Here is a 24,651-nt window from a genome sequence, read left to right as displayed (position 1 = left end):
ACTTATAAGAACTTTACTTTTCAGAGAAGCTGACTGAATTAAAGAGATGCCAACGTTTCCTTCTTACAAAAGCACACTTAGCTTTGCAGTTGAACTTGCATGTGTTAAACCAGGGATCTCAATGTGGTTATTTGGGAAATTTAATAAACCGAGCAACCGTTGTTATTAGTTTGAATTTTACTGTCTTACAGAAGAAAATAAGGGAGTCCTAAAAAACTTTGCCATTATTGAATTCCTTTAGTGCTTGCATGCATACTATCAGCAATTTTATAGAGTTAATTATTGCTCATTACTGGCTTTGGTATTTTTTTTTTTTTGGCACAGCATTTGACCTTTTTGAATATTTGGCTTATATTGAAAGTGACCTTAAAGATTTTCTGTTGGCCTACAGAAATTTAGCAAGCTTCAAAATTTTGACCGTATTTCTTGTTTTTGTCGATATCACAGCAGTAATGCAGATGATAGCCATAATCATCATTTTATCATTAATACACTGGGTGGTATTAATGATACAAACCAGTATCATTTTATCATTAATACACTGGGTTGTTTTTCAAAATTCTTATCTTACCACTTGATGTTTAAAGCACAATTTAGGGTGCCATGGTAGGTAAGCCTCTGCTAGTTAGTATGGTTATGTCTTGCCTTTTGAAATCCCAGAATTTATTACTGTTCTATTACACAATCTTTGCAACTATGTAGATAGCCTGTACAAACTTTGGCTTGGAAATTGACAACCTGTTTCTAGGTTTTCCTAAGAATGCTGGCATTTCCTTGTAATTAGTCATTTTGAATTATATGAAAATAAATGATGTCCAAATGTTAGTGAAATGTCAAATGAAGTCACTGACATATAAAATGTACCCAATTTTCCAATTTTTTTTTTGAAAAATGAGAAGCCGATGACCACTTGATTAGTTTATACCACTGCCCCAAAGAAGCAGATTTGCTAAAAAATTCCTAATACATTTATATATGAGAAAAATAGATTATTTGGTTTTCCAGCTAACCTTGACACCATTCCTTATTCATGGTGTCTTTTATTCTTATCAGAGAAACTGATACATTTTACTTTCAAAAACAATAAGAAAATCGGTTGTATTACTTAAGTAATGAAATAAGGATAAAAATAAATTGCTTCATTATAAGCCTGCCACTTTCACATCTTCCCATCTTCTCTGGGTCTGAATAGCCAAGTGCAAGAGATTAATTGATGTAGTGTTACTGGATTATTTTGGTAAATTTTCTCTGAGGAGTTCAATGTTTTGCAGAGTGGAAGTAATTCAATAACTATTAGCCTGTCCTACAAATTCATGAGGGAAGGTGAGGATAATTCAATGCATATACTATGGCAACATGTTTGTCCACAAGGAGCCCCAGAAAACTCCAGTAGAGGCCAAGACAGTCATTAATCTAATAAGGATTAAGGGTTTCTTTCTTGGCTTTCCCAAAAAGAAAAGGAAAAACAGAAGCAATGCACAATCAGGAAAAGGTCAGAGGCCCCAGTGGTGTGGCAAGAGTTCAGTGTGGCTACAAAGAATTTGGGTAAAAGGCAGTGAAATTTCCTATTCTCATGGCTGCTACTCATTTGCCTAGTTTGGGAGAAAAAAATTTTATGGTCTTTAGAAAGAGGAAGATACTATTAGTAAGAGACAAATGTCTTTTACTTTGTCGCACTGTTTATGCTTCTGGGTCATGAAGAGATCAGGAGATGGGAAAATAGGCATGAAAGAATACGGACAGCAGAGTCACAATGACAGTGCCCATATACATGGTAAGAAGGTCTTCTGAGAGTAAGAAAACTAGTGGGTTTGCATTCTTCTCTCTGAACTCTATTAGCCTTGAGTTCACAGTAAACTTATATCCAGCTAATTTATGCCTTCTAGATTGCTTCTTGGTGGAAAGGAGTCCTCATTTCTCCAGAACATGACCACCATAGTGCTTCATTGATAGTAACTTAGACTGTTCAAAGTAGTGTAGGGAGTTTTAAAGCCCTTTGAACAATAAATTGAAGGAAAATATGGAAATAACTTCTTCCTATGCCATATTTGTCCTCTCTAGCAGGTTCTGTGCATTAATAGTTTTGTTTTATATATTTGCAGAAACTCAATATAAAAATAAACACTTTCTATTATGAAAAATCTCATACCTACAATTTCCCCTTCTTTTTTTGCATGTGAATTTTGTAACCATGGCAGTTGTGCTGACCTTACATTTCTTAGTTTCAGCTTCCTTTTAATTTCCTGCATTTAATGTTGGCGTGTAGTTGCTATTTGACCTTTCTATTTCTCTACTTTTTTTATCATATACCAGTTACTGTGTTACTTCTTTGCTTTTGAATTTGTGTGGATATATGGGAAACTTGTGTTAGGGGTGATAGTATTCAGAGAAAAGGATTTCTTAGAATCTCTTTTCTTGATAGCTGGTACTGAAGAAATCTCTAGTCTCTCTGAAGATAGACTCTGTCTGGATCATTCACTCATATGGTGCCAGAAGGTCATTTGTGTTTCAGCGGATAATTCAACTTGCATGATTTTTATTCATATTTTCTTCTTAAAAGAGCAAACCTATCACCCCTAGTTACCAGTGACCTTGATGAATATGAATAGCAAGAAATCCCTCCTTTCCATTAAAATCCACATACAGTTAGGTTGGGATCTCCACTTCTCATTATTACTGTTTGAATTTACTGAGTTTCAGCATATGGATAATTAACTTTAGTTGTGAATGAGAGGAATTAAAATGCCTCAGCAAGACCGTACATATTGAATGGTCTGGTCTTTCGATTTCCCAAGCAGTGTCTATTTGTCAGCTATTATGGTTTCCATCCCAAGATGACTCCTCTAGTATTCATTTCTTCATATATTGAAACTTGTAGGGATTTTTTAAAAAACATTGCTGTTTTCATTTCATATGTACCCATTTCTGAGCTTTTTCCTCTTATTCTAGAAAATAATCATTACCCATTATCTAGGAAACATTTTTAATCTTCTGATTAAAGATTGCTTAATGACCGTACCTATTTGTTTGGTTAATGGCATGTTTTTCTTTGTTTTAACATTGGAGTTTCTGCATGGATTTATAATACAAGGTTCTTTTTTTTTTTTTTTTTTTAACATTAGATAGGCATGAAGCCTCCGTCTTACAGCTGCATGTGTAGTTACTATTGAAGCAAATGCCTACCTAACTTGACAGTCTTGGTGTGTTTAAAATTTTTTGAGTTTGCAAATAAGCATATTAAGTCTACTGATGGAGCCTTCAGGCAGTGAACAGTTATATGAGGACCCTGATCCTGGAGGCAAATCCCAAGATGCAGAGGCCAGAAAGCAGACAGAATCCGAACAAAAGTTGTCTAAAATGACCCACAATGCTTTGGAGAACATTAATGTGATTGGCCAAGGCTTGAAGCATCTCTTCCAGCACCAGCGCAGGAGGTCATCAGTGTCTCCACACGATGTGCAACAAATTCAGGCAGATCCAGAACCTGAAGTGGATCTGGAAAGCCAGAACGCATGTGCTGAGATTGATGGTGTTCCCACCCACCCCACAGCTCTGAATCGTGTCCTGCAACAGATCCGAGTGCCACCCAAGATGAAGAGAGGGACCAGCTTGCATAGTAGGCGGGGCAAGCCAGAGGCCCCAAAGGGAAGTCCCCAAATCAACAGGAAATCTGGCCAGGAGATGGCAACTGTTATGCAGTCTGGCCGACCCAGGTCTTCATCAACTACTGATGCCCCTACCAGTTCTGCTGTGATGGAAATAGCTTGTGCTGCTGCTGCTGCTGCTGCATGTCTACCAGGCGATGAGGCTACTGCAGAGCGGGTAAGTCTGTTAGAGTATCTTTTTCTGTTAACTTATTGTTCTTTGTATGTAGGGTTCTCCACACTTTTCTTTGGTAACTAAAAAGAGATAATCTCAGCAAGAGATATCTCAAAGTTATGGTAAAAGATAGTTTCCATTTTCACTAAATAAAGGAGATGAATAATAACTACTGCAGCTAATAAATGCATGCTTATAATTACTATTTGCTTTCTAACATATTGCTATATTTTATCCTTTTGCTAAAATCTTTAGTATACTTAATGTCTTTATGTATTAAAAGTCTCAGTTTTATGGTAGAGGAATAAAGATGCTTTGTTTTTCCTTTGGTTTGCACATGAATTGGTTTTTTACATTAATGAAGGTAATGAATAAAGTTCTAGAATATGAGTTTGTGCTTAGTGTGGAAATATACCAAATTGCTTATAATTTTCAAACACACTGTATCACATCAGCATTCAGTATACATTTTGCTTTTTGTAGTAAAACATATTCATTTTTATAATTTGCTCTTAATAAACAAACAGGTGGGTTTTTTTGTTTGTCTTTTGTTTTGTGATCTGCCTGGATGGGAGAACTAGGCATAACAAATTTAGGGGAAACTCCTTCCATGAAACTCTCACCTCACCTCTCAGTTATGGTTCATTGAAGCACATATAAGAAATAGTTCTCCTAGAGTTTGAAAACTCAGGTACTTGTAGTGAAAATGAGTGAACTCAAGTGTTATGGAGCTTGGAGAAATTGAAGAGTACATGCATTGTCTAAAGGGACAACATCGTCTTAGCTTTAGCTGATTATTGTCATTTAGGACTGTGAGCCGAATCTTGCAAGGGCTTCTGATTTTTCTAAAGAAACTGGAAAGCTTAGATGAGTAATCTTTTGATTTTTAATATATTATTCAAGCCACACAGAACAAACACATTTGTGGCCAGGTCTCTCCTATAAGTCACCATCTTGCTATCTTTTGGCTTTACTTCTATGTGTTCCTCAAGGTTTTTTGTGATAGTCAATCACTTTTCTGTATCGCTTCTGGCACAGGTAAGTTTATTTTACTGGATATTTATCCTGGATTTAAATATTGAATCTCGTGCCTTTAAACCTCTCCTAATTGTGACATTACAAACAGATAATGGACAGCATATCATTTTAAGAAGTTAAACCTGTCAGAATACAGATTCACCAGAATAACAGAATCATCAGAATAATGATTCATATCATTAAAGTTTTAAAATATAATTAAGGAAAAGTAGCATATATTTATGTGCATAATAGTTATCTTTAAAGACATTTGGTCATGGATTACACAATCTAGTTCACAATAAAAACTAACAGTGCAACTGTATAATTTGTCTTAATCTGTACCAGAGACAATTAAGAAATTTATTACTAGTGATTCTTGGATTACAGACTTTTATGTTAAAAAGAAAAATATGAGTAAAGTATACTTTGTGCATTCGTGTTGTTTGTTTTGGAAATCTTCATAGAAAGAGAGCAAAGAGAATATTCTTTTTTCAAAAAACTATTTCTTTAATGTTCTTTGTCAATTTTATTGACATATTTACAGTAAAACTCACCAGTTTTAAATGTACAATTTGATTAGTTTTGAAAAGTGTATAGTCATATAACAACAATAATGATATAGAACATTTCTATCACCCAAGAATGATTTCTCATGCCCCTTTGCTGCAGTCAGTCTTCTTTTCTCCATCCCTTGGCTCCTGGCTTATCTGCTTTCCTATTATTATTGTTTTGCCTTTTCTAGAATTTAATATGTTCATGGGATTATACAGTATAGTCTTTTGAGTTTGGCTTTTTTTTATTTGGCATAATGCTTTGGAGATTCACTTGTGTTGTTGCATTGTTCCTTGTCATTGCTGGGTGGTATTCCATTGTGTATCTATTTATGCATTCACTGGTCGATAGATATTTGGATCATTTTCGTTTTCTGGCTATTATGAATTAAACTGCTATGAAGTTTTGTATATAGGTCTTACAGACATGTTTTCATTTCTCTGAGTTATATGGTAAATATATCTGCACTGTTTTACTCACAAGACTTTTGACACCAAATGTGTGGGTTTTTTTCCACAACAACAACCAGTTATGACACCAACTCAATATCCTGTAATTCAATTCGTTTCTGACAGTAACTGCCAGGAGTTAACATAGACCTCACGGGTTACTGACTCAGTCCCACAAGACTGCCCCGACTTCAGATATCAGTTGCAAGTCCCAGGTTGCCACTTGTACTTCTGACCAACTTAAATCAGGTGTTTTTACAATTTCCTCCTGAGGTTCAGTAATTTGCTAGAACGGTTCACAGAACCCAGGAAAGCACTTTACTTATGTTTACTGGTTTATTATAAATGATACAACTCAGGAACAGCCACATGAAAGAGATGCATAGGGCAAGGAATAGAGGGGATTTTGGTGGTGCATAGCTTCCATGTCCACTCTAGGCACACCACCCTCCCAGCACTTGTTCACTAACCTAGAAGCTCTTTAAACATTGCCATTTCGGATTTTTATGGCAGCTTCATTACATAGCCATGGTTAATTAAACTGTTGACCACTGGTGATTAACTCAGATCTCCAAAACCTCTCCCTTCCCAGCAGTTTGGGAAGTGGGGATGAAAGTTCCACTCCTCTAATCATGCCTTAGTCTTTTTTGGTAAGCTATCTAGGGGAGGTCACCAATCATCTCATTAGCATATGAAAGATATTCTTACACTCCCGAGATTCCAAAAATTTTAGGAGCTCTGTGTCTGGAACAAAGAACAAATATATACTTATCACAGTATATATTTACCTCATAAAGTGACTATCATTTTGCATTTCTACCATCCAAGTTGTTGCAGATGGCAAGATTTCATTTTTTATGGCTGAGTAATAGTCCATTGTATATATGTACCATCTCTTCTTTATCCATTCATCCATTGAAGGATACCCTAGTTGCCTCCATTTATTGGCTATTGCAAATAATGCTGCAGTGAACATGTGGATTCACATGTCCCTTTAAAGTATTGTTTTGGGTTTCTTTGGAAAAATACCCAGAAGTGGGATTACTGGGTCCTTCTTTGTCTCTTACAGACTTTGTTTTAAAGACTATTTTGTCTGGTATAAGTGTTGCTACCCCAGCTTGTTTGTTTGTTTCTGTTTTCATGAAATATCTTTTTTAATCCACTTACTTTCAGTCTGTGTGTCTTTCGATCTGTAGTGAGTCTCTTGTAGGCAGCATATATAAGGGTCTTGTTTTCTTATCCATTCAGACACTCTATCTTTTGATTGGAGCATTTAATCAATCTACATTTAAAGTAATTGTTGATGGATATGTAGTTAATGCCACTTTATTAATTATATTTTTGACCTTTCTTCTTCCTAAAGAAGTACTTTTAACAATTCAAGTAATATTGGTTTGGTGTTGATAAACTCCTTTAGCTTTTTCATGTCTGGGAAGCTCTTTATCTGACTTCAATGCCAGGTGATAGCTGGATAGAGTAATCTTGGTTGCAGGTCCTTGCTTTTCATCACTTTGGATATTTTGTGCTAGTCTCTTGTGGCCTGCAAAGTTTCTGTTGAGAAATCAGCTGACAGTCTTATGGGAGCTTTCTTGTAGGTAACTAACTGCTTTTCTCTTGCTGCTTTTAAGATTCTCTCTTTGTCTTTACCTTTGGCATCTTAATTATGATGTGTTTTGGTATGGGCCTCTGAGTTCTTGTTTGAGATTCTGTGCTTCCTAGGTCTGTATATTTATTTCCTTTGCCAAATTAGGGAAGTTTTTTGTCATTATTTCTTCAAATAGGTTTTCAATTCCTTGCTCTCTCTCTCCTCCTTCTGGTACCCCTATGATACAAATGTTGGTATGCTTGATGATGTTGTAGAGGCTCCTTAAACTATCCTTATTCTTTTGGATGTTTTTTTCTTGTTGCTGTTTTTTGATTGGGTGTTTTCTGCTTCCTTATTTTCTAAATTGCTAATTTGATCTTCTGTTTCGCCTAATCTACTATTGATTCTCTCTAATATAGTCTTTTTTTTTTTTTTTTTTTTAAGGCAAGGCAACCCTTGGTTAACCTCATAGATTACAAGGACCTTGTCAGTTTATAATCCCTTATTTTTATTTATTTATTTTTTTTTACGCCTACAGCTCTTAGTCTCTAATATATTCTTTATTTCAGTTATTGTATTCTTCATTTCTGTTTGGTTCTTATGTTTTCAATCTCCATTTTTATGTTTCCTATCTCTTTCTCAAAGTTCTTACTGAGATCAGTGTTTTTGAATTCTGTATCTGTTAGATTGCTTGTCTCTATTTAGTTTAGTTCTTTTTCTGGAGCTTTCTTTTGTTATTTCATTTGAGACATGTTTGTCTCCCCGTTTTGGCTGCCTCCCTGTGTTTGTTTCTATATATTAAGTAGGGCTACTATGTCTCCTGATCTTAGTAGAGTGGCCTAATGTAGTAGGTGTCCTGTGGGGCCCAGTGGTACAGTTTTCCCTGGTCATCTGAGCTGGGTGCTCCAGGTATGTCTCTTGTATGGGTTGTGTGTGCCTTTCTTTTGTAGTTGAGATTTCAGGAAAGTCTGTAGTATGAGCCAAGATAGGCCATTTGTATGGAAAAGCCACTGGAAGCAGCCTGGGTGGGCCAGTAAGTTGTGTGGGGCAAGATCTCAGGGAATCACTAGGGCAGGGTGACCAGTGTTAGCTTGGTTGATGGAGACTCAAATATGGCAACTGCCTGTGTCTTCATGCTGGGAGAGGGGAGGGTTCAACAAAGGAATAATGGATTCTGCCAGCACTTCTCTCTGGGGGAAAGCTGCCCCTCCAGCCCTTGCCCTGAAGCCAGGCAGTTCAGTTTCTCCCCGTATGTCTCTGGCACCTTTCAAGCTGCTGCCCTAGCACTGGAGTTCGCAGTGAGTGAGTACAAGCGTGGGACCTTTAAGAAGAGTTCTTGGGACTCCAGCAGCCACATCTCACTCAGCCACAATTTCTGCTGGTTTTCACAGCCAGAAGCTGTGGGGATTTATCTTCCTGGCTCTGGAACCCTGGAGTGGAGAGCCTTGTGTGGGGTCGGGGCCTCTCACTCCTTGGTGTGTGTAGGGGAACCTCCGCAAGAGAGATATCCCTCTCAGTTTTTAACCACCACATGCAGATGTGGTACCAGCCTATTTTGCATTTCCACTCCGGCTACCAGTTTCAAGGTGACTTTTTCTGTTTATTCATAGTTGTAAGACTTCTGTTCAGCTGGCCTTTAGGCATTTCTCAGTGATGGTTGCTTTATAGTTTAATTCTAATTTTGATGTGTTTGTGAGAGGAGGCAAGCACAGTGTTTACCTAAGTACTACCATCTTGACCAGAACCTGCAATTTTCTATAAATGCTTTTTGATATGAAAATTTAAAAAGTTAAAATTTTGGTCTCCAGCCATGCCACCCTGGACATACCCAATCTCGTCTGATCTCGGAATCTAAGCAGGGTTGGGCCTGGTTAGTGCTTGGATGGGATACCACCTAGGAAGACTGGATGCTGTAGGCGTGGAAAAAAAAAAAAAGTTAAATTTTTGAATTTGAAAGAAAGATGCTTAATGTAGAAAACTTTGAAAATTCAGAGAAGAAGAAAAAAAATAACTTGTCAATATTTTGGTGTATTTTCTGTTGACTATACTACTTATATATGAAAAAATATATATAAGAAAATTTCAATTTAATTAAGATTAATTTATTTAATTAAGGTTAACATTTTTAAATAAAACTAGAACTTGTTAAATACACGGTTTTGTATTTTTGAAAAAACGTTATCATGAGCATTTTTAGATATCCATAAATATTCTTTGTAGATTTTTACTGATTGCATAATGTTAACAACATATTTTTGGTAATATCATAGTTTGTGTTGGCCATTTTTATATATTGAATTGGAGATGAAGAAATGAAAATATTTAAATTTCCAATGTAATTTCCTTAACAAAACAATATATGAAATGTTAATCAAGAAATAATTTAGAAATACCTAGTTGGAAGTGCTGATAGTGATAGCTGCTATTCATTGTGTGCTTATTATGTGGCAGGCAGTGTATTTTAAACACATTATATAATTTTCTCATTAATTCTAAAGCTGCTCTATTTTTTGTATTTTCTCTTTTTTTTTTTAATTGATGAAATAGCAGAAGCATAGAGAAGTTAAGTATATCCATGGTTTCCCAGCTAGCTTGTTTCACAAATAAAGTGTTTCAGAACTGTAATAATAAATCTAGGCTATTTATATTTTGAGTAGCTAGATTTTAGTAACTGTTCCATGCTAGGCACTGATTTAAAAACCGCTTTTACCTACCATACCAAAGTGTCTCCCCATTTTTATATATTGGACATTGGTCTAAGTACTTGGGAGATACAAAGAATATACAGGAACTAAGTATATTTTTTCTTAATTTCATTTGTGTGTAAAATAGAAACAATCAGCTATTTGCATTTAATTTATGAAGATTCAGGGTAGCATTTCACATGTAACGTGGTCTTATTTCATATCCTTCTGTTAGATTTTTAAAAATAGCCGCTATATAAGATTGTTTCTGTTATACCTACTGTTTATGTTTAAAGTTCTCTAGGGTATCTCTGAAAACTTTCTGATCCTGGACTCTGAATTTATAATCTAGTTAGTGATATGGCAACGTAAAACAGTATATGATAAGGGATATGGACAAACTGAGAAAAGAAAGATCATTCTTGGTCGAAGTGAATAAAAAACTAAGAGGAGGAGGTGGGTGTTTTGATTTGAGTTTTGTAGGAGAAATAGGATTAAGATATGTGAGTATATGGGATTAGGAGAAAGAAGGGTTATTTCAGAAAGGGAAATGGTATGAGCGAGGAAAACAAAATTTATTGGTGGCATAGTCAGAGTGGTTAAAGAAGCATGCATGTCAGATATTTTTTGGAATGAGGTAGGGTATAAATTTGTCTATTTCATCTCATCTATTCAATGTATTTGATCAAACTTATGAGTGCCTGTTATATGCAAGATATTCTGAAAAATTCTGTGGTAGACATAAATGTATAACACTTGATCCTAGCTCTTATTTTTTAACACTAGCAGGAAAGATAAGATGCACATAAAGTAACTTGTGAATTTAATAAAGCACTTTAACATGAATTATCTCACTTGATCTTAATAATTCCATGAGATGGTAACGAAGATTCTTACTGTCATTATTTCACAAACTAGGAAACAGATTTCAGGGGCACACAACTTGTAAATAAGGGGTGAATTTTTTGATTTCTGTATGCTAGTTCTCTTTCTGCAGCACTGTGTTGCCTCCACAATATCATACAAGGGAGAATGTCATAAGTGCCACCTTGGTTGGTTTAATGAATTAGTGAGTAGTAAATAGATGTAGGGAGCAAGAAAGGATATCTGATTAGTGAGTTTGAGAATCAACATGGATAAATTTTTGAAATGGAATAGCACTCATTTAATCACTCCCCAATATTTTAAATACCTACTGTGTACTAGACAGTGTTCTAGGTAGTTAGGATACAACAAAAAACAAAACAGGCAAAAATTTCTACTCTTATGGATTTTACTCTCTATTAAAGGAGATAGCATACAATAAATATAATAAATGAATTATGTTATATTGGGAGATGATAAATAATATGGAAAAAAAGAAAAAATCAGTGAAATAATGTCAGGAGTGTGTATGGAGAGGAGATAAGTTGCAGTGTAAGGACGATAAAAGTAATCCTCATTTAGGTGACATTTGAGTGAAGACTTGAGGAGATGAAAGAGTCATGTTGCTGGCTATCTGGGGAATAAGTACTCAAGTCAGACAAAGTAACCCCAGGGTGGGAGCCTGCCTGACATGTTAAAGGAATAGCGAGGAGGCCAGTATGAGAAAGCTGAATGAGTAGGGGACAATAGTGCCCCCTTCTCTGCACCCCCGTGTTCCAAGACCTCCAGTGGTTGCCTGAAACTGTGGATAGCACCAAACCCTATATATACTTTTTTTCTTACACATACATACCTATGGTTTAATTTATAAATTGTGCACAGTAAGAGATTAATAACAATGACTAATAAAAATAGAATAATTATAATTATATACTATAATAAATGTTATGTGAATGTGGTCTCTCAAAATATCTTAATGTGCTGTATTCACCCTTGTGATGATGTAAGATGATAATAATGCCTATGTGATAAGATGAAGCAAGGTGAATGATGTAGCACTGTTACTTGGCCTTAGACTATAACCTAATGATTTCATCACACTAAGAATAGTGCTAACTTAAAATTTATGAAATGTTTATTTTTGAAAATTTCCATTTATTATTTTTGGACTTCTGTTGACTGAAACCATGGAAAGTGAAACCATGGATAAAGGGGGACTACTTTAGTAAGAGTTGAGGTGAGAGGTCACAGGTCATCAAATCAGGTATGACTTCATAAGGCATTGTAAGGACTTTGGCTATACTCTGAATGAGATGGGGAACCATAGGAGAATTTTGAGTATAGGAGTAACATGTTTCTGACTTGTTTTTAAAAAGAATTGCTTTAGCTGCTGTGTGAATAGACTACAGGGAGTCAAGGATGGAAGCTGGGAGACTAATGAGGAGTCCGTTGTAGAATCTAGGCAAGAAGTAATGATGGTTGAAACCAGGGTCTTAGCGGCCTTAAATAGAGTAGTCAGAGGGATCAAAGCAAGAGATTAACAATGATCAGTTTGAAAGATTTTGAAGGTCCTGAATAGGATTTCCCAGAAGGCAAGTGGAGTTGATTAGCAGTATATTGCACCAAGACAGGGGTTCTCCATGAAGAAAAGAATAATGAGCCTTGATGTAGATTTTATGCAGCAACATAAATATCTTAGAAAAACTACTAAGTTATTACAGAGGAAGACCTAATGAAAGAATCCTAAGGAATTTTAAGGAGATGGCTGTTGAATACTTGTTTTTATGACAGTAGGATAGAGATAGGCCATGTTTTGAAGCAGTGGTAAGATTCATAGTGGTCCAGAAGTCAAGTATACATTTCATGGTATAAGTTGAGATTATTTAAGTAAATACTTTGAAATTTCAGCATCGTATATTAAGGCACGACAGTATAAGCATAGTGTTAGTGTTTTAAAACAAAGTGATAACATCAAGGGGAGAAATAGACAGAATTTGAGGAAAAAGGAGATCTGTGAATTCAGAGTGGGTTTGGTTCCCTCGAGTTTTTATGTTACTATAATTGTTTTATGGTGAATCAAACTTTTAAATACTCAGGTTACTTGTAACATTATAAAGTCAATTTTTATACCTCACCCTCAAAGAGTAGAAAGTAATTGTTTCATTAAAATTCACCTGATTATAATGAAAACATTTTTTTAAAGGCTTCAGTCCTGTATTTGCCATTTACTAGCTGAGTGATTTTAGGCAAGTCACTTAACTACCTGATCTTTAGTGCTTTTGCCAACTTTGGTCTTTGAGTCTATGGTGTGGAATGTAAAAAATTATACAGACGAAAGTGTAAACTTGGTTAAGTGTACTAAAAGCTTTCATGGTACTATCTCAGTTTACATGCTCTTCTTTTATATCTTTTGTAAAACACCAAAGGATCAGAAATGTTTTCCCCCAGTGTTTGCTCACATATTTGTTTGGTAATGTTTATTGAATGTTTGACCTAGCATTGTTTTAGGTTAGGGATCTACAGACCTTTTCTGTAAATAGTAATAGGTAAATATTTTTGACTGTATGATCTCTCTTGCAACTACTCAACTCTGCCGCTAAGCATGAAAGCAGCTACCGACAATCTAAGTGAATTGGCATGCCTGGGTTTGGCTGTGATGGATAGTATGTGGGCCGTTGCCCATACTTTGCTTACCTCCATCTTAGGTGAGAGCCTCATATAAATCATGTTTCAGCCTTATTTTCAAAGACCTTACAGTCTTGTTGGGGTGGCAAGATTTACATAAGTGGCAATTAAAGAAGCAGTGTGATATAATCAAGCCCAGAAGCCAGGAGCCTGTGGTTTTAGATTATAAGAATGTCTTACTTCTGTTATTAAATATCAGTATGACCTTAAACAAATTAAATTCTCTAGGTTTCATTTCCTTCATTTTCAAGATGAAGTCATTGTACTAAATTTTATTTAATGTTACTTCAAATTTGAAAATTCCTCAAATTAAACATGCTCTACTTCCCAGCCTTTTTCATAGCACACATAAAAATTAAAATATCTTGCCAACTTTGGTCTTTGAGTCTGTAGGTAGTGATGATATATTCATAGTGAGGTTGTTGATTACATCAACCGAGGCTCTGCTCAACCACCTGGAGTGCTGAGGTGATCAATATCTACAGCATACTTACAACCCATTCTTTGCAGTTAAAATCTTTGGTAGAGAACAGTATTTAATCGGATGTTACTGAAATTAAGGGCAGTAGAAGTTCAGAAAAGGGAGAGCTAAGTATGGGGTCAAGATATCAGTGGGTTTTATAGAGTATATGCTCTTTGGAGGATGTCTTAGGGGTATGAGGCACAGTCATTATAGATCTCCATTGTAAGACAACATAATACATGCAAATTTTAAGTTTCAAAATAGCTGAAATTTGCATTAAAAAAGCAGAAGAAATAAACAAAAGAAAACCCCCAAAGTGAGCCCCTGGAGAGCTAGGACCATGCATTAGTTATCTTTATTTATATCACATGCACAACCCTAGAGCCTAACCAGTACGAGGACTAGTAAGACATTTAGAGGAAGTAATGAAAGATAAGATTGAATATTGTATGATTATATATAGCTGATTTTTAAAATTTTAATTTTGGGTTGATGTCTTTATCATTATGAATACAAAACTAAATAATTTTGATGATGTGTTTGGATGGTAAGGAGCTCTCATTACAGATTAGGGGGTTCGCATGTTGCAAATATATTAAATTTTTACAGAACAATTATATTCAAGGTAGAATAAAATAGGAAGAAAACAGCCAAGGTATTAGGGAGCTGAGCTAAGAAGTTACTGTCATATAATATAAATGTCCATCAACTTACAAAACAACATTCAATTGTTTATTCTATGGGAAAAGTCATTTTGAATTTCACTGTTAGAAATGATTTATAGGTTTCCAGGCTAGCCCCAAGATTTCATTTCTCCAAAATCTAGATGAAATATATACTATTTCACAATTACAGTGGTAACTACATAGTGAAATAATATGAATTAATGCTATTTAAATATCCTTATTTTATAAAACTAACAGTGAATGAGATTTTTTTTTTTTGCCATAAATTTCGAGAAAGAGTAAGCTTAGAGGGAAATGAGAAGGTAGGTGATGAAAATTTTGGAAGCTTAAGGGAAAGTTTGAATTTAGTGATCCTCGTTCTCTCTTAAGGTTACTATCACCTCAGAGCTCACTACATCATTTTGCTATTTATAGGTGAAAGAGCCATATACCTTTATTAGATCATTTCTCATTTAGAAAAAAAAGTGCAGCTTGCCAACAGCATTAATTTAATTTTACATAAACACACTCTTTGAGACTGAAGCAAATCTCATTGTGGTTAAGCAAATCTCACTATGGTTTTCAATGTGAAAATAAAATATAAAAACTGTTCTTGGAGTTATTTCTAAACAGAACATGGTTCTAATCCTAATGTAATAAATGTATACATAAATTGGATTCGTCAAATGAATCTTCAGCTAACTGTTTGAGAACGATGTTAACATCATGTGTAGGAATGGTCCAATTTCTAGGATTTGACATTTTCAATGATCGAGAATTACTACATTTCATAAATGGAAATACCACTACTAAAAACAGAATGATATAAATAGAATGATGTTATTTGTTTCCGAAGACTATCAATATAGTAGAGCGATGCAAAAATCAAAGCGAGGTATTTTGTGGTAGACTTTGAGGGTAAGATTAGGACTGTAATCTGTGAGTTATCTTGGGGTAAATGCTGCAGCCGCAAGTGCCACCAGCGAGTATTCTCTGGGAAATGGGAAATGGGTTAGACTGCAATTAGGGAAGTTTTATGGGTTACTTGCAATATGGATGGAAAGGGAATTTTTTGTAATGCCTTGCTAAATCTGGAAATTAGAGAAAAGAAGAAAAGATTGGAGCAGGCAGGTGGGGGAAGAAGGGGAGGTAGGATTTTTCTTTCTGATAATTTCCACGCTTAGGTGGCCAAGAGCCCAAAATGTTAGGATGGCTTCACAATGAATAGGCTGAATGAACCACACTTGATAGAATCATGGTTTCCAGGTTGACATGTGGATTTTCCTTGCAACAGAATTGGATAGCTGTGGGTAGGGGACGGGGGAAGGCACCATCTGTCACCTTTCTCCTACACTGGAAGTCCCATGCAACACTGCCTCAGCTGCTTTCTCTGCCTCCAGGCTGGCACCTCAGAAGTAGAAGATGCAGCAGAAACTTCAGACTGCTTTTCCCACTGGCCAATATCTACACAAAATGGAATCGGGGCTTGGCCTGCCTAGGAGGACTTCTCAACCAAGGCCAACACCGGAAAAGGCACTCAGAGCTCAATGCCTGCTGCTGTCTGGAGTTCATCTTTGAAGTAGCTCTCAAAAACCCATTCTTTCTATTTTTAACCAGTAACAAATTTGTAGTCTTAGAGTTTGTGGATTACCTAAGGTTAATAAATGAGGGACTCTGCCCTCCGTGGTAAATCATAGCAAGGTGGTATTCTGCTCTGTTCAAATGAAAAGGAGAGTTCTAAGAGCGAATTAGTTGAACTGTGAGCAAAACCAGAAAGCTCAGGTGTACTGTTCTCCCAAGGGGGAAGAAATTAGTGGGAAGGGTAATTTCTGTTGCTGACCACCAGGTGGTGCCTCTAGGCTAGAATCAGTACTCAGAAGTGAAGGTATGACTCTCCTGCTGACAAGGATGTTGATAAACAGGGGATTATAACTTGATGAGTAACTGGTACAGGAGATCATTAGGATATGGGCTGGATTGAGTACAGTGCCTATGAGATAGTAGTAGTAGGTGTTTTTTGTAAATACTGAACCAAATTGATAACTATGGAAATGGAATAGACAATGGAAACCCAAAGATTTGCTTGGGAGAGCTAGTAAGATAATGTTCATTTTCCAATAAAACAATTGAAAAATTGTATTGTTTGATGAAATCAATAGGGACCTCTATATTCTGTATATTTAGATAGCTGACATTATCAAAGGGAACATTTTATTCCCTGTCAAGGGAATAATATGAGGCTGGAAAAGTAGGAATAAGTCAGAGATGAAGATGTATTTTGGCTTTTTAATTGTTCTCTATTAAAAGTACTTCATAGAGCAAAATGTGGTTGCCAGAGCATGTAATTTTTAGGTTTATCGACCCCAGCTCAGAAGTCCAGAATGTGTGTTTCCTTTAATATAGTATATTTACGCTATGGCTCAAAAGATACTGTGATTATCCTCAGTGTGTTGACATTTAATATGGTCGTCCTAAGAGTGAAATTAAAGGTGTAGATAGGGTGTTCTTAACCTTGGTAAATTTGTCATGCAGTTTATCATCATAGGGATGCTTCTTAAAAAAAAAATTTTTTTTTTTTTTTTAAAAATCTGAGTTACATTCCTTCTGTTCCAAGCAGCAGGTTTTATAATGAAGGCTCAACGTAGTATAAATACACTGTCAGGTTCACTCTTTAAGTTCAATTTAACCTTTTCCTTTATATTAGAAAATAGAAACAGACTTTAGAGTAATTAGACCTCTAAAGGAATATAGTAAGTGACCTAACTTCTGCTTTCTACTTTTATTCACAAGAGATTTGGGTACTTTATCAGTAGCCTTGAATCTTAGGATTGAGGGAAGAGAATTTTGGCATGGAAAGTCTACCACTCTTTTGTTTATCCAGAACACTGTTACAGGGTCTTGCCTTGTAACTGTTAGCTTCTAGACTCCTAGGTAGAGATACAGAGAGACATAAGAACAGACCAGAATCATATATAAGGTAATCACTAGAACAGATTGATTTTTCTTCAGAGATCATAGTATAACATTTTATCTCAAGAAAGGTGACTTTGGCCAAATTAACACAATGTTGGGCTTAGTAAGTATTTGTTAAAAATTGACTTATTTTGATGTTACATCATCATGACCTATGATCTTGTCAGTCAGTGGGAGCAGACTACATTTCACTTCTGAACTTTCATACTTCAGAGTCACTATATATATATATATGTATATATATATGTATGTATGTATGTGTGTGTGTATCACTATATATACGCATATACATATATATTATGCATTAATTTATGTCTCATTTTTATAGACAGATTTTGAAAATATATTAATAGAATCATTTAACATATATAAAAGATGTTTAAAATTTTATGACAGCTCTCTTTACAAAAAGAATTAACAAGGATTTGTTGGTTTATAGGTTATAAAAATATTCGTATTTCTAGCCAAAGGTCAAGTCAAATATTTATTAAGAACTGACAAGTATATTTTATCATAGTAACATCTTACTGGGATGAGCCCTGACCCAGATTTCAAAATTGTAATAATGAGGAAACGAAGAATTAAGAAACGTTACATTACAAAATGAATCTCTTGCAACACAAGTGATTTTCAGCCAGTAGATCACTGGCTGTTGCCAAGTGATTAGCAAAGACTCATAGGGGTAATCCTAACCAAGCTTCTCATTTTCTAGGTGCAAGATATTAAAACCTGCCTGAAGTTATACAACTAATTATGAGTGCTATTACAGATCCCTGGGTTACCTCTGATTTTGTGTTCAGCATTCTTACCTCCTTACCCTGTTGACCATGTCATAGAATCAAAGAACACTAGTTCTGTTGAGCAGGGGACAAGAAAAGGGAAAAAGAAAGTTTTTCCTCTTCAGATATTGGTAATGAGACCAGCTTGTTTGGAAGAGGTTAGAACTCTAACAGCAGTGACAAAGGCTGATTTCATCACTATCTCGTTTGGTTTCTTTTTTTCTTTTTGGGGGGTGCGGTTCTTATGTTATTACTTTTAAATAACTTGTCATCTTTTTCAGATGAGTAGCAGTGGAAATAAATAATGATTCTCTAGAGTTATTTTAATACTGTTCATTAAAATATGAGCAGTAACATTTTGGATTCTCAGATATCTAAACAAAATAATAAGAAAAAAGTAATTAATTATTTACAGTATCTAAGATAAAGCCTTTTCGATTTCGTGAGATAGCCAGTTAAATAAACAGTCTCCATGGAGCTATTTCTGCATTGTGAGGTTGACGGATATGGTGGGAAAAGAGAGCTCAAATTAAGTCTCACATTAACCACAACATAATGTTGCAGAATTATAGTTAAGAATTTTAAGACTCATTTAATAATTGACAATTTTTTTCAATAAATTACTACCAAGGTAGTTGGTAGTAATCTTTGTAGGAATGTTTCGTGGAAATGAATTTGTTTTAATATCATTATATGGGATCATACTCAGCTCATTGAGCATATCATGTATGCAAGTCTCTCTCTCTCTCTCTCTCTCTCTCTCTCTCTTTCTCCCCGCCCCTCTCTCTCTCTCTCTCTCTCTCTCTCATTTAAGTCGCATGTGAGCTTTTTGAGGTAGATCCGATCTCCATTTTTACCAGCGAGGTAATAAGAGCTTAGGGAAATATTTAAATTTGCCTAAAACCAGAGAGCTAATATGACTGAGTCTAAGTTCTTTGCTTATTCAACACAGCACAAATGACTCAATATTGTAAATTTTTATCATGTACTTAGTGTGAAAAGTGTAATATAAAGACAGAGAGTATAGAAGATGTTAGAAGGATCTAGACTGCCAAAAAGTTGCTAACCTGCAAATTAGTTGAAAAATACATCTAAGTAAACTATTTTTCCTAAAACCTTAAGGAAAAAACTGAAACAAATATCTTAACAAAGCAAGATTTGAAGCCTGATAACTAACTGTTATAGTAGAGAAGAATAAAATAGAAATTTAGGTAAAAGAAATAAAAATTTTTCATTGCTTTCCATATCTTGTTAAAAGACCACAAGAGAAGTCACCACAATTTTCCTAACCTCCAAACAATGCATTAAAGTAAGAAAAGAAAGGTATTTGGTTGATTTTTCTTTGCTTCCAGGTAATCTCACTAGCAGGTAATCTAGTAGTTAGTAGCAATGATAATTTTTAATTCTGTTTTTGGTTATTTTTCCCTTGCCAAGTTGTTGTAGCCATCTGGAGGGTTAAAAGAAGAGTATTGAAGTTTCACTTTTCTTTTTGAGCCTTTTATTAATACAACATCTTAGGCTGGGAGGGACTTCTATTGTCATTTTATTCAGCTCTATAACATTCTCCCCCAGTGGTTATCTGACCTAAGAAGCCCATTCTACTTGTGGATGCCTCTCTTAGACAAACCCAACTTATTAAACTGAAATCTGGTTCCCTATATTTCTCCAATTAAGGCCAGTCAGAATATGTAATGCCTCTGCAGGCTTGAATTGCTTTCACATTGTGTGTCTTTGAATAGTTCTTTCCCTGGGTTAATATTTCTTAGTCCATGGGATATTCTTTTTTTATTTTTAATTCAAAAAATATTTATCGATCAAGCATTCTAAGTGTTAGAATGCAGTAGTGAATCCTCAATACAGACACTATTATGTGAAGTATTATTATCTCAAAAACAGTAAGTGAGGAAACAGAAGATTGAGGTTGAAATCATTTGTCAGATTCACTTAGAAGTTACTGGATGTCAGGAACAACTTTTTCTAGCTCCAGAACTCATGCTTTTGACCATTATTCTTTGCTGGTGTGAGTCTTCTTGCCAAAAATAATCTTGTAGCTATCAGTAAGTCCTGGAGTAGATAACTCAGAGAGAAAGCTGACTTAAAGAATGGCTTAAATATCTCATAGCTAGGAGATTCTGGGGTTCCTTGAGATGCTTGAATGAATTTGGAGCCTGTGTTCCCCTGAGAAACTTTAAATCAAGTAGATTCTTGATAGTCACAGACTTAAAATTGTGATTTTAACAATTCTCTAAGGATCCCAGAAGTCCATGAAAAATATGAATATTATTTTTCAAATTTGAATATTTTCCTTATTCAGGGGCCACAATAGTCTTCTCCATATTGATCTAATTTTAGTATATATGCTGCTGAAACAATCACTAAGGTATTCTTTCACATCATAATTTTGAATACTCAGTCATACTGGTCCATATTTTTATTTTTCGCAAAACATTGCTTTAATGTCTGGTGATCTCTGAAACCCAAAGAAATTTTGTCTTAAAAAAATAATTCCCAGCTCAGAATAATAGAAATTTTAGTCTACTGAGGCAAAAGAATACAGTATTTCTCAGGAAATCAGATGTGGTGATGTGGGATGGTCTGGGTCTATAGAGGCCTAAGAAGAAGAAATTCTTGTTAGCAGTTTCTTTCTTTTTAGGATAGTAAGATAGCAAATGTTCCTTTTCCATCATATTTGTGATTTCCTGATCTTCTTAGACTTCGCATTGATTTTTTTTTTTTTTAAGTAATATTCTGAAGTGCTAGTACTTCAGTTGAAGTTGTTAGTTTTGATCCTACAATACACACTTGTAATCTGGAAAGCATTATATATGACACATTTGAATATTGCTTTCCTGGTTTGGGGTGAATTGTTTTAGTTTGAGAGAAGTTTCCAGATTTGATTTCTGAGCTAGAGTCTTAATTAGATGTTGACCATTTTATTTGAACTTAAACCTCCTTTTTAGTTAGTATCAGTACCAGGGAATTAATTCATTTACTAATTTACTTGGGAAAGATGTTAGGAAGCTTTCGTACCGTGATTTCTAGAGACCTTCTGCTGATAACTTCTGGTACTACTGAGAGAGTAATCTTTGATGAAATTGCTAATTCTTCTGCATTGTACTAATGATTCTTACTGTTCACAGTGTATTTTAAACACAGATTTCTGGGTTAATCCTAATACACTTCCAAAGTCTTATTTTTATTTACCGACCAGGTTATGGAACTAATTCTTAACAAAGGTTGGCCTAAATTCTGAAATTTGCAGAGATTCCTATGGTTAGTAAATAACTTCAGGATTTTTGCTTTGGTCAGTAGCTTGTTTTGGTTTTAAATAACAGAAAGTTGAAAATGTGCCTTGAAAACCTAATGTAATCTAAATGTGCTTTCCTTTTTAAAGACTCTAGATATGGCAGCTTTCCAAAGACTCATTTTTCATTTTGTTGCCTTATTTTTAGAATATTACTTGTGATAATATGAACATTTTCTTTAAAAACAAAGTATTTCCTATATCTGGTCAATAAAGCATTTTGTTAGTATGATCTAAACAGTAGTATACTTGAAAAGCTAATTTCAAGGATAACAATGTCGTGTAAATATTAATTGAAATGGACTTGATATCTTCTTGGGATCACTTCCAATGTTAATATTTTGAGGAATTGGCCAAGGCCTTTAAATGTAGATAAATTCAGTCAAAATAGTCTTAAGTTTTAGATTCAGGTTGGAGGGATGATGAAAGATGTCCTCATAGGTCTTTATTTCCCTCTGGGGGTGTGTATGTGTTCGTGCACAGTTGTTGGATGCATTTTGAATGTGTAATAGAGAGCCAAATAATCCATTTTTCTGCTACTAGCTCTGCACTTTATTGCCAAGAGAATTATTATTTTATTATTATTTTTTTAATTTTTATTTTTTTATTTTATTAAGTTTATTGGTTAATACAGTTATATAATTTTCAGGTGTACATTGTAATTTGACATCTGTATATTCTATTGTGTGATTACCACCCAAAGTCCAGTTTCCTTCGACTACCATATATTTGATCCCCTTTACTCACTTCACCTTCCCCGTCCCCCCTATGTTTGACTCCCTTTACCTTGTCTATCTCTCCCCTCCTCCCCCACCCCCTACCCTCTGGTAACCACTATATTTTGTTATTTTGAAAGACTATTTGGGTGCCATTAAGTTCTGATGATAAATAATTGATACCTGATTGATGATATACTTATTATGAGTATTTAATATCTATTGTTGATTCATAATTATATAGGTAGATCCCCATGACCTATTTCTTTTTCAAATAAAGGGCATTAACTATTGAGTGTAGTGGACTCCAAATTATTTTCTCACCTATACCTTTTAGCCTGTCTCCAACATTTTTATATTTAATTGTAAATCATACACATATAATTGTTCCTATATATTATATACATCATATAACAAAAAATGAAAGGATCAAGTACAAAATATAGATGGAAATTATAATGTTTTCTTCCCACAACCCATTGGATTATCTTGCTTGTATCTTATATTTAGACCAAGATTAAAAATTAGAATAATTCCCCTCTAAAGAACTTTTGGAAAATATTAAAATCATTTATACTTGCCGTAGGAATGCGACACTAAAACAATAAAGGAACATATTTTACAATAGAACTGTCTAGCTTTGAGGTAGTCTGCCTTGGGATGATCAGGCTAAGGCTGGAGAACTACATATCATGCATGTGGTAGGAAATGTCCGTGACTCCAGTTGAAAGTTGGATTAAACAACTTCTGATATTCTTTCTAAGATTCTGTGACTTTTAATAGGAATTCACAGGTTGAACACTTAGTTTTAAAACACTGCACGAAAGTTGGGCTGTGGGTGAGGATTTGGGTCAGGAATATGCTGGGAAATTGTTCAACTTCTTTATCCAAATCTTCTGCTCAGAACTTCTCTGCTGTCTTCTTTAGAAATTTGATGGTTTTGGATTCTCAAGCCATCTCCACAAAGGAAAAAGTTGTAAGGCCTTTTTTTTAAGCCCGAAGCCTGATTATATGGGAGAGTAAATATATAAGTTGTAAGGAGTTCCAGCAATGACCTTTATCACTTAACTCTGCTTCATTATACCAAAAGAAGAGAAAAAGAAACATTAAAGGAGGTGTAGAATGCATATACAATATTTTAAAGTGTATGGTATCACAGATGACTAAGTAAACATTTTCAATTTGTTAATTCCCTCTAACATAAAAAATTACTATTTTAGAAAGAATAATCTATTCTGCAGTAGAAATTGAACAGCTTCACTTTTATAGCTCAAAATTGTATTACCTTAAAAACAAAAAACTTACTTCCCCACTCCTTTTCTTTTTCTTTTTTCTTTTCTATGAGAGAATGGTGGTTTTGTGAAATCCAGCTAGCAAAGTCAGCAATAAACTTAGGGCTTCTTTGCATCCTTATCTTGATTTGAGCATTGTAAATGTGACTGCAGTGCTACAGAGTGACTGCTTAAGTTTCTGTCTTGGTGGTGGTTTTCTTTCCCGGTTTATGTAATACCCTATACTCTTTTATTGTTATCACAGAGACAGAAGTCTTTCACCAATGAATCTAAGAGTCTCAAATACGAGAATCACCAAAACTTGAGATTGTTTTTTAAGGCTAATCCTGCATTTATTGAGAAGATTTCTACCTCAGCAGCACTTTCCTTTTAAAAATAAAATATCCAAGATAAATGGCCATAAAAGTGAAAGAAATTCCTAATTCTGATCTGTTTACTTCTGAGTATTTCTTTATAAGAAGCCTAATAATGGAGTAGTGCATCAGAGGAACTGAAGATTGGTGTAACCTCTTCCATGTGGTGGTTCTGTGGAAATGTTTTTTAGAACTTAAGTGAAATGGAAACTTACTAGAGCACATACAATTTTAGGGAGCATACTCTTGATTTATTAATAGAAGTCTCATATGTTAAATAGCTATGTACATGCACATTTAAATAAGTACCTTATCATAATGTAGGGCTAGAATATCGTAAACACTGTTTTCTGGCTTAAGTTCACCAGAGGCTTTCCAATATTAAACTTGTTTTTGACGATTGTAGGTCTTTCAGGGCACAACTATACATTATTCTATGCAAAAGAAC

The 24,651-nt window shown here is 34.8% G+C and overlaps 1 protein-coding gene, 1 non-coding gene and 1 pseudogene across 3 annotated transcripts in view; 2 read left to right on the top strand and 1 right to left on the bottom strand.

The window, feature by feature from the left end:
- Positions 1-24,651, top strand: part of TMCC1 (transmembrane and coiled-coil domain family 1) — a 175,121-nt gene that overhangs the window by 37,340 nt on the left and 113,130 nt on the right. The window contains exon 3 of one of the 2 annotated variants that reach the window (XM_025050668.1): positions 3,127-3,822. In XM_025050668.1, the coding sequence (XP_024906436.1) occupies positions 3,250-3,822 (573 nt within the window). In that variant the 5' untranslated portion in view covers positions 3,127-3,249. Of the gene's footprint in view, positions 1-3,122; positions 3,823-24,651 lie in introns of both variants that reach the window. The other variant, XM_015593760.2, reaches the window with a different exon arrangement.
- Positions 9,226-9,344, top strand: LOC112484404 (annotated as a pseudogene).
- On the bottom strand, positions 20,808-20,910 carry LOC112484489. The gene has a single exon (XR_003048027.1). It is a non-coding gene; the product is annotated as a U6 spliceosomal RNA (small nuclear RNA).

The sequence above is a fragment of the Pteropus alecto genome, unplaced genomic scaffold (assembly GCF_000325575.1).
Source record: "Pteropus alecto unplaced genomic scaffold, ASM32557v1 scaffold75, whole genome shotgun sequence".
Classification (NCBI taxonomy): Eukaryota; Metazoa; Chordata; class Mammalia; order Chiroptera; family Pteropodidae; genus Pteropus; species Pteropus alecto.
The sequence above is the reverse complement of the archived record's forward strand: the minus strand, read 5'-3'. Positions and strand labels throughout refer to the sequence as shown.